Genomic DNA, 14,154 nt, shown 5'->3' with positions numbered 1-14,154 from the left:
ATTGAGGCGCCTCTATGCCAGGGTTTTTATGTTCCTGGTCAGGCTATACTTGTAATTATGATTTTTGGTTGTATTTTCTGAAAAAAGTAGTTTGAGTTGACAAAATAGTAACGTCACTGGCTAGTATTGCCATACAAAATCTATGGGAGAATCTCGTGTTGACAGGTTAAAAAAGTAATAAACTATGAAAAATCACGGAACACACATGGGGGTGATTCGGGTAGCTTCCATATCTGTGGGGTAGCTGCTCTGGTGATGCTTATAGATGATATAGATGACCCACGCTGAACTGTCCCACCAAACTCAATGACAGGGGGGCGCTACCATCGTTCAACTATATGGTTTCCAACATGGCAAAAATCGGAACCAGCGATCCGGTATTGACGGTGGCGCCCCACTGTCAATGTCATCGACAGGACAGTCCAGTATTTTGGAACTATACCTCTGGGCTTCGGCTTGACATTTCTTTTAGGGACACCCTGTATAATCAGTGTTGCTAGGAAATAAGTGTATTAGTACAGAATAATAATAAGTACTGTATTAGTACCGAAATAATTTCTACTCTTTTATGACGCTCTGTACTGAAATAATTAAATTCTACTCTTTACTTTTACTTTTAGTATGATTATTACTATAAAACCGTTAACGTTAATACCGTTGTCCGTTACATACCGGCTAAAATGTGTAGTTCCATTGCCACAAGTAATGAAGAATTTTTGACACATGTCAAATAAATTATTCTTTTTTGCGGCAACACAGTTCCTTTTTATTGTCGACGGCTAAAAGAGAATGTGAGTTTCGGGATTTTTAGAAAAATATCCATGAAAATCTTGACCGAATGCTAATTTGTCTGACTAAAACTTTCACAAAAGTGTAGTTCGTGAGCTTTCCTTCCTGGAAGTACCATGATTTTTTCAACTTTACGAAAAAATCGCGACGAAAACTTGTATTTCAGATTGTGATGTTATTCAGTTTTCAGTGGTTATTTGCTAATACGTGCAATATATTACACGAGTAAACAGTAAACGAAAGTGTAGCTAGTGCGATTTGTGAACCTGTGGAGGTTGATGAGATTTTTTGGAGGTTTTTGAATGTTTTGGTAAGGTTAGTTTTTGTTGTTTGCAGATCCATCAAAGATGGGTAAGATTATGAAACCTGGGAAGGTGGTGCTGGTCCTCAGTGGCCGGTACGCGGGCCGCAAGGCCATCGTAGTCAAAAACTACGACGAGGGCACGTCTGACAAGCCCTACGGACACGCTTTCGTCGCCGGCATCGACAGGTATCCCCGCAAAGTTCACAAGAGGATGGGCAAAAACAAAATCCACAAGCGCTCGAAAGTCAAGCCTTTCGTAAAGGTGAGTTATCTTGCATTTTTAACTTGTAATCGGTTGTCAACATACAAAATTAACCTCAAAACAATGATCAACATTGAAGATGAATCTGCTTGTATGTGATTTTAAAACAGAACATAGTTCCTAATCGAATACTAAGAAGTTATAGAATTCGTCGATCGTAAAATAATAAGTCAACCTTAATTGGTCTATTCCACTTTGATCACCCAGGTGATCAAAGTGGACTTCAAGCGACAGTTTGGTGTCCTTTGATCACCCATGGATAAGATGACCTGGCTGATCCAAGTAGTCTCCAGTTAAATTATCACACCTCTGAATAGTCACATGTAGAGATGAAACGGATAGTGGTTTGGCCGGATACCGGATACCGGATATCCGGCGAGCTGCTAGGCCGGATAGCCGGATATCCGGCGGCAGGATAGTTGGCCCATTGTCTCGTTTTATGTCGTGACGAGTTTAGCGCCGGACAGGTGCTTCGAACGCGATCAGTGGGTCTAGTAGACCAAACAAGTCACACTTTTCGAAAATCGAATCCGTCCGAATAGAATGTCAGATTTTGCCACTTGTCTAGGGGGCAGATCGATTCGGGCGATTCCGGTTGCAATCGTGAGTGTGTGGTTGAATAGAGAAAATTAAATCAGTTTACTTGCTGTGTTATCTGACTGAACTGCACCATTTCATCAGACCATCAGTGAAAAAAAGATCGCCTATTTTAATTGGCTATATTTCGACATTAACAGATATTAATTTATTTAGTATTCGTCATTAGAGTGAATAGCCCAGAAAAAGAAATTAGTTTTATGAAAGGTCTTAATTAATATGGCTTTTTTGTAACTTTTTGGACTTTAACTATTATAAGCCTTTTTATTGATATTTTACCTCAAAGATTAATGTATTTCATTTTATTAAAGGAAATTGTCGTAGTTTTTTAATATCCGGTATCCGGCCGGATAGTGAGTTAATATCCGGTATCCGGCCGGATAGTAAATTTAGGCCGGATATCCGGCCTACCGGATAGTTACCGGATATCCGTTTCATCTCTAGTCACATGTCCATTTGTTTGTTGCGATTTTTAGAGTATATCAGAAAATATTACAAAACAAAAGTTGACTAATCAGATGTGGGATTTATTTAAAGTAAAATAACGATTATAACTGAAATGAACATTGATCACCCACCCAGGTTATCATAAACATGGGTGATCAAAGTGGAATAGGCCACTTATTTAACCTTAATAACTTATGTAGAAACTGGCTTATTAATTGATGAACATTTTGAATTTTTACTTTAAACATAAATAAAGATTATTTTAGATTGTGGAAAACCTTGGAGGAGGCCTTTGTCCAGCAGTGGACGTCATTCGGCTGAAATGAACGAACAAACGTAACATTATTTGCTTATTATTGATAAAGGAGCAAAATGCATTCACATTTTAAAGTTTGTGCATCATTTGTCTACACAGTGTTACAATGTATTTTTTCTTGTTCCAGCTGGTCAACTACAACCACCTCATGCCAACCCGTTACTCAGTTGACTTCAGCTTTGAGAAGTTCAGCGCAAAGGACCTGAAAGACCCCGCCAAGCGCAAGAAGCTCAGATTCAACACGCGAGTACGCTTCGAAGAGAGATACAAGAGCGGAAAGAACAAGTGGTTCTTCCAGAAGCTTAGGTTCTAAGGTGTACTTTTAAAATAAAAAGTTACTGACGTAACACAGTTTGGCTTTTGATTTCATATCCATTATTCTATTAGTGAAGTCTTCTCAATTTTATATTAATTTTTCAGTACACTATTGAGTTTTGATTTATTTACTTTTCATACAGATTGCTTAATTTTTTGATCTGGTTTGTCCATGAACCACGAAAGTAAAATCATTATTTCAAAATATGATGCCGACTAAAATGAAAGAACAACATTCTGTATAATATTATAGCTTTTATTATCATTTAAATAAATTAATTTTAAGCAGTCTAACTTACATTATTATGACATTATAATGGGTTTAGCTTTACATAAAGATACTATAAATTCTTAACAATGAGATTTGAAGGTCCCTAGTCATAATTGGTAGCTGTTGTGATTTCTGGCACTAAATTATGTAAAAAAATCTCAATTTGATTAAATACTTTGACAGCAACAAATAACATGATAGTGCTGATTCGTAACATACAGCCAGAAATGACTGTTTTAAGTAATGCACATAACATAGAACGACACATCAAAAACCAGAATATTTGTTGAGCACAAGGAAATTAAATTAAATATGTATTTCTATCACAATACTGGACATCATGTTGATAATACAGTTGAAAGGTATAGTAATTTAAATATGATAATGCCTGAAATCCCAACACAAAATGCTTTTTACTTATCAAGAATGTATCACAAAGATGATGCTGTTACAATCATTTGTTCCTATGAACAAAGCCAGAATAACTATGTTTGGTATATTATTGTGACACATTCCCACGTGGACACAGTTGCAAACTGACACAATACAGTCAGTCGAATAAATGAAAGTGAAATGAAAAATATGAACATTAAAATAACTATATTTTATTACAATTAAAAACAAAATTGAACAGAAATAAGCATCTTCGCGTACTTTCCTTAAATCAATAAAATAACCTAAACATAAAATAGACCAATCAATAAATTTTACCTTGGCTTTTATGAAGGGTTAGGAGGTCAGCTAAAATTCAGATTTCGTGACGTTTCCGCACATAGATATGGAAAGACTAGCGGCCGCCCGCGACTTCGTACGCGTGGATCCCGTTTTATTACCCCCTTCATCTATCTTACGCGGTTTAGATTTTTTCATACAAAGTTATTACTTTAGTTTTACTACGTTAAACTAAATTAAATTGTGTATGGGACCAAATGGCAAGTATCTACTATCGAACAAAAAAGAGTCACTCAAATCGGACGAGAAATCTTCAAGTAATCGGTGAACATCGATTACTTAAAGTTACCTAGACGACGTAATTGTCACGAACAAAGTGTTCAAATGAGCATGCTAAAAACTAACTAATCCGAATCTAGATTTATTCTGTGATATAATAGAAAATGCTTTACGTTTGCTATAGGCACAGTTTGACACATATTTTTGGCATACTTAGTAACTTCACACTATCGATATTTTATTAGATCTGCTTGTGGTCGGGACAGGAACCGTGATATCCAGCCCGACCACAATCGAACTCTTATTACTCAAAAAGTACAAGGCACAAATTCTTGGGATAAGTGGCACAGTAAAAACTCCGTTCCATGTCGTGGTCGGGTCAGGAATCACAACACGATAGTCTAACACCCAGACCGGTCACAGAAATTAAAATGCATCATTTCAATTTCTGCCCGGCCGAGAATCGAACCCGGGACCTCTCGGCATAGTAGTCCGTTCTGAACCGCTACACCAAACGGCAGACGAATACATACCCATGACAATTAACACATTTTATTATTATTTTTTTTCATTAAAACATTTAACTGATGATACAATAATTGATGTGACCAGGTGGGAATGTGTCTGATTGAAAATGTGTCCCGTTGAAATTGTGTCTCGTTGGAACCAAATCATTATTGTGTATGGGCTGGTCAAGATAGAGGAACAACTGCCAAGACACAAGTTTATAATTTTTGAAAGTTCATTTTATTCTACTACATTTACTAATTGAAAGTATCTAGCAATAAAGGTTTCCGATGTGTCGTCCCATCTAACAAAAGGCCTAAACCACGCGTCATCACGCCGCCGCGATCTTAGCGATCCTTTCGTCCAGCTTCTTGATTTCCTTGTGCAGGCTGTCGACGTTATGCGCGAACACCTCTTGCACGCCCTGCAAGAGTTCCTTATTATTCTGGACGCCGCCGGCGATCGTGCTTTGTAGTGTCTCCAGCTCCGTCAGGGATTTGCCGAAGTTGCTTGCTGCAAACAAAAACAAACATTTATTTTGCCGCCGTAAAAGTGTTGTCACGACAACAAGGAGTTGACTTATCGCAGGGGTTAAGTTGTCGTAGGGTTGAATTGACGGGGTCGAGTTGTCCCGAAGTTGCGATGTCGTAGAATCCTTAAAAGTTACAAGCCAGCCCCCCTAGTCATGTTAGACTTTTTGATCGAATCCGTCATAACTCCATACAAAAAAAGGCTTCGACCATTTTGCGACTGGTTTGGGATTTTATTATGCACTTTGTCTATAAGGCCTACTCAGCATACTCTGGCCATACTGAACTTATTTTCAACTTTAAATTCATAAAAATGTAGAATATAAAAGGTAGGTAAATTTTCACCTTGATTGTGTAACGCTTCTAGTGCCTCCATACGCTCCAGGATCTCGGAATGTGATATGCCATCTATTTGTTTCAATAGCTTGTACAACTCATTGACCTGGAAAATGAAATGAATACTTGAGGTATACAAGGAAATATTCGACAGTGTGTAATCACTTTTGTGACATCGTGACCTTCGTGGTAAAAGGACCTGGGCCCTGATATCGCTAAAACTGTTCAACTGCAACGCACCTGGACGACGAACGAAAATCAGCTGTTGCTCCAAGTGATGTAGAGCGCTGACCTAAGCTGTCATCATCAGCGGCTATTAGTGACCCGAAATCCGAATATCCGGTTGAGGTCATGTCTAGGACATGGAGTCTTTGTTAGTAAATCGGTGATGCATTTCTTCAGTAGCTCACTTTGGCGTTCCATTTCAGGGTAACCTAATTATGTAAGTACGTCTTCAATATTTTTTTTTATTTAGTCAGCAGTATCGTGACGATTGGCGACAAGGGACTATTCCCACCGTTGCAGAGTAGCCAGGATCCACAGCTTGACCGCCAATTAAAACCGAACCAGTGAAAATCAAGTTCGTCCCGGGAGAAAGTTAAACTGACGCTTGGACAGTGTTGTAAGGCTCTCACGGTAGGACCCAAAAGATAAGGAGACATGTTAAGTGCCCATAAGGGCTATCTTCTTTTTTACTGTATTTGACGTTCTGCTTATTAAATGACCTGCCTATTGTCACTTCAGCTTGCTAATCTGTCGGGCTATGTCAGCGACTTTAATTCGTTTACGGATCTCGGATGGCGCCGGACGGCCGATGGGGCATTAAGTTTCTGGAGTGGAGGCCCCGTACCGGAAAACGCCACCCACAAGGACCGACGACATCATAAAGGTAGCAGGAAGGCGCTGGACGCAGGCTGCTACCAACCGGGCAACATGGAAAGCATTGGGCGAGGCCTATGTTCAGCAGTGGACGTCTTATGGCTGAGATGATGATGATGATTTGACGTTCATAAGTGCCACCACTATACTTTCCAAAATAAAGTGCTGAAAATCTTGAGTTATGCACCTTGGTTTACAAAGTCCACTGAAGTGCATGAATACCTGGAGATACCAAACGTCAAAGAGGTTGTAGATAAGTCCTGTAGGGCTTACAAACAGAGACTTCAGCGTCATGAAAATGTACTTGCTACATCCCTTCTAAATCCTGAGAATTCTACATTCAGGCTCAGGAGAAAGCGAATAGCATCGATCTGAAGAGTTATTGTAAAGGAAACGAGGTGACACATCATGGGATGTTCAGAACCTAAACTGTCATTAATACAAATTCATCCGATCTGATAAAGGCGGCTGATCGCAGATAGAATAAAAAAAAAGTGCCACCACTGGTCAAAAGTGAATAAAATATTTTGATTTTCATTCTCACCTTAGCATCAGCTTCAGGGTCGGCGGGTCGGACGGCAGCCTTGAGCGCGTCGACGTTAGTCAGCAACGCGGCGACCCGCGCGTCCGCCGCTGCCAGCTCGCCGGGTCGCAGCAGCGCCGCCTGCGCCGCTAACGACGCCGCCGCACCGCATAAAGTCGCCTGGATATGAATATTGTTTTAGGGAGTAGATTAAGGCGGCCAACTTTATAATAAGTCAATGCGGGACACCCACCCCTATCCACAAGACTTAGGATTTGTTGGAATTGTTAATGGTGTACTTAAATTAGAAACAAACAACACTACTACCGAATTAACATTTAATAACAGCCGTACACCACACACACACGCTTGATCATATACTGCGGCAACAACGGCGCGCCGCGTCTCGTCATTTGTATTTTGATGTGGAACACTTTTATGCGAGCAAAACGATGGGAAACGAGGAATGCGGGACATACGGGACGCCTCGGTCGATTTGCGGGACTATTTTATTAAATATAGCTTTCCGCCCGCGGCTTCGCCCGCGTGGAATTTTGTCTGTCACAGAAAAACTTTATCGCGCGCGTCCCTGTTTCAAAAACCGGGATAAAAACTATCCTATGTTCTTTCCCGGGACTCAAACTATCTCTATGCCAAATTTCATCAAAATCGGTTGCGAGGTTTAAGCGGGAAAGCGTAACAGACAGACAGACAGAGTTACTTTCGCATTTATAATATTAGTTGGGAAGTTGGGATTGCAATGCGGAATTGCAACTGTCATTACGGGACGGTTGGCCGCCTTAGAGTAGATAGGTCGTTCCGCAAGCTCTATAACTAAAACCACAAGAGTAACACAAGCTGGCTAGCAGCGCACTTTTATTCAACGTTGCGTTTAGGGCGCACCGAGGACACGGTAACTGAGGATGAAGCGCGGAACGCAGCCGCGTATAAAACAAATATGATGTTAGCTGTATTGCTGTCCACAGATATGATGATAAATTGTGTCATTAGGGTAATGAAACTTTTTTTGGGTACTTAAATCCACACAAATATGTTATTGAATTTAATCAAATATTTGTAGGCTTAGATTAATAATCTAAGTTTGTAGGTAACCACAAGACAAAAAACAAATAAAAATGCAAAATCAAATACCTGTCCAGTGACTGCCTGGAGTCTCCTGAATACCTCTTCATCTTTCACACCTGCTACCTGTTCTAGCTTATGAAGTCTGTAAATAAAAATAAAAAAAAGAAAATTAATTGAATGACTAATTCAGACGGTTCCAAAAAGTATTTTTTTTGTCTTTTCTTTCTTAATTATTTCTGTAAGAGCTTACCTATGTTCCAGCTGAGCTATCCTGGTGGTCTGAGCCAGGTTCACTTCTGGCTTCAGCTTCAAATGAGCTGTCACTTGCTCCCCTTTCTTCTTACCACTTACAGTCAGGTACTCCCTGGAAAATTAACATAGGGTTGACTAGAAGAGATCTACAATCTTTGGGTTATAGTTAAGTTTATCAGGTATAAAAACTTTTTTAATTTGATTTAGCTAATGGAACAGCAGCAGCGTGGGATGTCCACCCACAAGGTGTACCGACAACATCATAAAGGTAGCAGGAAGGCGCTGGACGCAGGCCACTACCAACCGGGCAGCATGGAAAGCATTGGGGGAGGCCTATGTTCAGCAGTGAACGTCCTATGGCTGAGATGATGATGATGAGCTAATGGAACAAAAATTATTCTTACTTTAACTTTTCAGCCTTTGGGTCTATATGCTCTCCTTCTTCCAGTTTCAATTCTTCTAGAAGTTTCTTGGTTGAGTTGATTTGAGCTGCCAACTTTGAGAATTCATCCTATAAAAATATTGAAGAGGTATAAACTTTACAGTAAAATGAGTAGGTAATTATGGACAATACACCTCTATTGAAGATTTTGCCCCCAGATAGAATAAAGAATAAAACTTAAAAAAAAAAACTCCTTCAAGTCTGTCAATAATCAACTAACTTAGATTCTTCTTATTGATACACTGTAAATAAATAGGAATTTACTGTACAGGTATGTACCACAATAGATTGTGTATGTTTCACATTAGATTGCAAATGATTATTTAAAATAGTATGAAAAAATATTATTGATTAAGTAATAACTAAATACCCTTTCACTTTCAGTAGCCTTGTTCTGTTGCTCAGTGATTTGCTCTAGAAGTTCAGAAAATTCACAGCGAAGTCTATTGTAGCGCTCCAGTGGAGTCTCTGGTTCTCCTTCTGCTGCTAATTCCCATTCACCAGCTCTGCAATGTAAAAATATTTTGTTTGTATGGAATTGAGATGTTTTTGCACTAAGCCAATGTTTAAAAGTATTCTTTTCTTTATCTTCATTAATTAATATTAAACTTTCTCTTTATAATAACGTTTAAAACTAAAAATTATTAACTGTACAAAGACTGGCTCATTTCTCAAATTGAAAAATAATTTTTGTTCAATTAGATGACTAAATCTTAATATTTTTAGCTGTATAATTTATTTCTAGCACTAACCGGTAGCCGATCCTGGTCTTACGGCTCAGTCTATCCGAGAAATCAACAGCGCCAGTTAGAAATTTCCCTTTGAACTTATTGAAAGAATCCTTCACAGAAAGGTGGAGCTGTTCGATGCACTCGTTTTCTTCCTCCTCATTAGGCTCAGGCTGATCTGCTTCCGGCAAATCACCAGTTTCATACACATCGGGCTGGTCGTACGCCTAAAAAATTGTTATTTATTGAGTCACGATTACCGAATACAATCGATAATTTATACGAGAAAATGTTACTTATAAACTCACTATGCCAGGAAGATTTTCATATTTAGGATCAGCCATTATGTTTTTAAGGAAATGAAGATGGAATTATGTAGGAATTCGTGAAGAAAATCGACTTTTTTGTATTTTTGAGTCCAAAAGGGAATATTTGGCAAAAGAATGACGTCAGTTCGCTACACTGTCACATTGACAGTATTTTTTTTAAATGGTTCGATTCCATGATGAGCGTTCATTCTGTCGTTCGAATCTTTATAAAAAGTTGTTTGAAAAATTGTATAATCTTTAATATCTTTGCCTTATTGACGTGAAATGACGTGCAACATTCAACACGTCATACGTAAACGTGTTCCTTTCTGGGTGAAAATTGAATTTATTGACATATTTGTGCAAACCTATTATTTTCTTCATACCATTTGGTAGGTAATTTATCAGTTTTCATTGATATTGACAAACGTACAATATTTTTTCAAGTTGACCTACAGCTACGTCATTTTTGCCTTTGATTGTCATTTTATGTGTTCTTCCATGAGTCACCGATAATTTTCGACCAAATTCTGAAAACAAGACTACCCTGTTTCACAACGATTCATCACATTCGAGAATTTAAATTGCCGGTGCTGGTGGTACTGTCTTGTAGTGTGAAATAGAAATCCGTAAACATGAGTCTACAGTGGACAATAATCGCGACCTTCTTGTACACCGAAATAGCCGTGGTGTTGCTTCTAACGTTGCCGGTAGCGAGTCCTTCGAGATGGCAGAAGTTTTTCAAATCGAAGTTTCTAGCATACATCGGAAATCAAGCCTACATCTACTTCTTCGTGTTGGTGGGCGTTCTGGTTTTGTGCCTCTTGGATGCCATTCGTGAGATGCAAAAGTACTCGGATGTGGAGAAAACCGACCATCAGCACCTTGACGCGGAGATGCAAGGTAACATGCGCTTGTTCCGTGCTCAGAGGAACTTCTATATCTCCGGTTTCGCGCTGTTTTTGCTTGTTGTGATCCGCCGTTTGGTCCAGATGATCTCGCAGCTGGCTTCGTTGTTGGCGCAGTCAGAGGCTAGTTTCCGCCAGGCGCAGAGTGCGACTGTCGCTGCGAGGAGTCTGCTGCAGAAGCAGGGAGAAGGTGATGCTAGTTCAAAGAAGGAGATGGAAGATCTTCGAAGCCAGATCTCTCTTCTAGAGAAGGAGCTGTCTAAGGAAAAGAAGGACAAGGAAGCAGTCAAGTCCCAAGCTGAGAGCCTGAACAGAGAGTACGACCGTCTCGCTGAGGAACACAGCAAGTTGCAGAAGAAAGTCACCGTAAGCAGCGGCGGAGACGACAAGAAAGATGATTGAATCTAAGAACATAGTTCTGGGCTACTTCTTTCGGTCATTCAATGTCTATGGTCTGAATTCTGCTATTGGTATCAACTTAAAAGACTTATCTTAGTGATAAACTATAAATTACAGTACTAATGCTGTCCAACTGTATTTTTATCTGATAAAGTAATAATCTTTGCAGACTATTTAAATCTACTTTAAAAAAATGCTCTAATGTAAAATTTCTAATAGCTTTTATCTTCAGCAATTTCTTATTAACAGCATTTATAATATTAATGAGATCTTATTGCATTATAAGCATAGCTATTTGAGGTTTGGGTATGTTGAGAGAACAAATATTTTGTTGGTTCAGTCTTGTCAAATTCTACATAAATGTAAGAAAAAAATATTTTTTGCATTCTAGTTATTTACTGACCAAAGGTCAATCTATTCGTTGCTAAAGGTTATTGTCTAATACAAAACCAGTTGATAAGAAGGTATGGTGTATTGTTGACTGTTATTTATCAGTTCGAAGTCCAGTTTTTAATTTTATTTATTCATGTATGAGATTGAAAAGAATGCTTATCTTAGTGTTTGTGACTTAGGCTTGTTTTTATACTGTTTTCCAAATTGTTTGGGTTACTTACATTATGTGGTGTATTTTTTGTGTTAAGGATAGTCTTATTTTTATTTGGAGATGTATCAAAAGGTGTGTCTATTATTATATGATTTTTTGAATATGGTGTCTTTTATTTTGTATCCAAACGTATTTCAAAGTCTGTCTAGGATAGTTTTGTAATTGATGTATTCATTTTTAACTTTATATTATCAGAGGTGTTCTAGTCAAGTTCTGTGAAGATCTTTTTTAGCATGAAAAGGATTATTTTTCCTTATCTTCAAAGACAGACAATAAGGGCTCCATTCTACATCTATGTATACTTCAAGTCATTAAATTAAATTACCTACTTATCTTTCTTTCTTTCACTACTATGCCTGCCTTATGTTCTCAATAATCTTATTCATTTCCAGATGGTAATGCCAAATAAGATCTAGCTATGTGGGTTGATGACATAGAAGACAATGCAGACAAAATTCAGTCATTGCTTGTGGGTGTTGATGAGTCAATATGTCATATCATGCCAGTAGCCACGTCAGTCCAATATATTTCGGCTTTCATCCTGTGGGACTTGGTTGAATTTTTTCATGGTAGGTAGGTACTTCCCTTCTCTCCTTGTGTTAGTTTGTTAGCCATTTATTTTGATGATACCTACACAATGTTATCTAGAGGAGGGCTTTTCCTATGCGCAAGCTAAAACATTTTCATTTTCGAGTGATGCTTTGGGTTTTAGGTGGTTATGAATGCTTCTAGTCGTAAAATTTCGTGTAGGGTAGGTAGAAAACTAGACTAGATAGGTAGGGTAAATAAAAAACAGGTTTTCTTTATCAAGCTCTTTTAATAGTAGGAAATCATTCCTTGCTTAGGAATGATTTGAGGTTTAATAAGATCCTGCAACTGAATATAGGTACATAACCTTGTAATTTAATTATAAAAACAATACATAAGTACATGTTACTGCAATAAAAACATCACAAATACAGTAAGCAGTGCCTACCTTTTACCCTGATCTCAATATGACCATCTTTATACTTATACCCTCCTTTTACAACTCGTCTTTAACATAAACTTGGTATTTCTCATTCTCGATGAATCCAAGACTGTCCCAGAAGGATCTGTGGCCGAAGTCGGAGCTGGCCTTCATCGCAGCCTTGTCGGGGGAGGATATCTCCAGATAGTTGAGTTCTGGGGCGCCAGGTGTCACTGGCTGCCACACTGGACCGTTAGGGAATTTGGGGACACTGAAAAATAAAATTGTCGGGTCCGTGAGCACGTACAATTTTGTCCAATGAGCCCAAGCTACCCATCCTTATCGCTCGCGCGTAATTATGTTGCTATCTCGCTCGCACACTCACTGCGCAGCTGCGGGTGAATTACGCGCGAGCGATAAGGATGGGTAGCTAGGGGTCATTGGACAAAATTCTACATGCTCACGGACCGGGCTTTATTATGTAATGTATAGTAAATTACGATTAGACGAAACCATATTGTCAAACACGTGCCTGAATTTATTCTTGAGTGTAGGTAATCTCATACTAGTGTGTTTGCATAATACCGGCCTGTGATGACGACACACGATCGCCACTTAATTTTTTTTTAGCAAAACAACACTGCTTATTTAGTTGGTAGATACACAAGTTAAAAAAAGCCACGTCAGCCACTGTTTGATGTAACGTTATAGGTAGGTACAACATGATGCAAATCAAAAATAAACAATCCCAGTCGTGTCGTAAAGTGCGTCCACGTCACCGTGAATTAATTAAGTAAGTGTGCTAACTATGATGTCATCGATTTGTAAATAGGACTTATTCATTACGGAAATCTGACCTTTGGCGTTATTGCCTCTTGGACTGATGATTACAGACCGTCTCCAGTTGATAATGGTTGAGGATTCGAATCCCAGCGGGTGTTAGAGTGATTGGTACGAGAATTTGTAACCAGGTCATTCATGGTTGTTTGTCTATTTATTAATTCCTGCATAATTAACCGACGACATCAAGAAAAGAGACAGTGAAACTTTAGGTACCTACTAAAAATATGATTTACTAGCTTTTGCCCGCGGCTTCACCCGAGTGAAATTTAGTTTGTCACACACATCGTCATAAATTATAGCCTAGGTATATGTTATTCTGGGTTATAAACAATAATACTGTAAAGTTTCATCAAAATCCATTCAGTAGTTTTTGCATGAAAGAGTAACAGACATCCAAACTTTCGTATTTATACCAAATATTAATAAGACTAGATAGATACGCTTATTCGCCTCTTACCCAGTGCTAACGTAGCTGTAGACCATATCTAGGAGTCCTTCGATCATTTTCTTATCTGCTGTTTGAGCGAAATCTATTCCGGGGAATTTAAAGATCTGGAGAACATCATCGGCGTGGCTTACACCTGCAAAGAAAAAGGGTTTAATATAAT

The 14,154-nt window shown here is 38.7% G+C and overlaps 4 protein-coding genes across 5 annotated transcripts in view; 2 read left to right on the top strand and 2 right to left on the bottom strand.

The window, feature by feature from the left end:
• The first annotated feature begins 681 nt into the window (after nucleotides 1–681).
• On the top strand, nucleotides 682–3,066 carry RpL27 (ribosomal protein L27). The gene is made up of 3 exons (XM_028303845.1): nucleotides 682–791; nucleotides 1,126–1,355; nucleotides 2,843–3,066. The coding sequence occupies exons 2-3, from the start codon at nucleotides 1,137–1,139 to the stop codon at nucleotides 3,026–3,028; spliced, it is 405 nt and encodes a 134-aa protein (XP_028159646.1). The 5' UTR covers nucleotides 682–791; nucleotides 1,126–1,136; the 3' UTR covers nucleotides 3,029–3,066.
• A 199-nt stretch (nucleotides 3,067–3,265) lies between these two features.
• On the bottom strand, nucleotides 3,266–10,017 carry DCTN2-p50 (dynactin subunit 2). The gene is made up of 9 exons (XM_028303843.1): nucleotides 9,844–10,017; nucleotides 9,560–9,762; nucleotides 9,178–9,313; nucleotides 8,770–8,876; nucleotides 8,364–8,477; nucleotides 8,180–8,255; nucleotides 7,049–7,207; nucleotides 5,635–5,731; nucleotides 3,266–5,272 (listed from the first exon to the last, which is right to left on the bottom strand). The coding sequence occupies exons 1-9, from the start codon at nucleotides 9,877–9,879 to the stop codon at nucleotides 5,091–5,093; spliced, it is 1,110 nt and encodes a 369-aa protein (XP_028159644.1). The 5' UTR covers nucleotides 9,880–10,017; the 3' UTR covers nucleotides 3,266–5,090.
• A 170-nt stretch (nucleotides 10,018–10,187) lies between these two features.
• LOC114352301 (B-cell receptor-associated protein 31) lies at nucleotides 10,188–11,857 on the top strand. Its single transcript, XM_028303844.1, has one exon. It carries the CDS (start codon nucleotides 10,479–10,481, stop codon nucleotides 11,151–11,153), a length of 675 nt encoding a protein of 224 aa, XP_028159645.1. The 5' UTR covers nucleotides 10,188–10,478; the 3' UTR covers nucleotides 11,154–11,857.
• Nucleotides 11,858–12,772: 915 nt separating this feature from the next.
• Nucleotides 12,773–14,154, bottom strand: part of cce-7 (carboxyl/cholinesterase 7) — a 42,685-nt gene continuing 41,303 nt past the window's right edge. For both annotated transcript variants that reach the window (XM_028303829.1, XM_028303830.1), the window contains 2 exons: nucleotides 14,004–14,127; nucleotides 12,773–12,974 (listed from right to left, as the gene is read on the bottom strand). In XM_028303829.1, the coding sequence (XP_028159630.1) occupies nucleotides 12,779–12,974; nucleotides 14,004–14,127 (320 nt within the window). In that variant the 3' untranslated portion in view covers nucleotides 12,773–12,778. The remainder of the gene's footprint in view (nucleotides 12,975–14,003; nucleotides 14,128–14,154) is intronic.

The sequence above is a fragment of the Ostrinia furnacalis genome, unplaced genomic scaffold (assembly GCF_004193835.3).
Source record: "Ostrinia furnacalis isolate ACB-3 unplaced genomic scaffold, ASM419383v2 OfSCF1306, whole genome shotgun sequence".
In the NCBI taxonomy this organism is placed as follows: Eukaryota; Metazoa; Arthropoda; class Insecta; order Lepidoptera; family Crambidae; genus Ostrinia; species Ostrinia furnacalis.
This window is presented reverse-complemented; position numbering and strand designations above follow the sequence as displayed.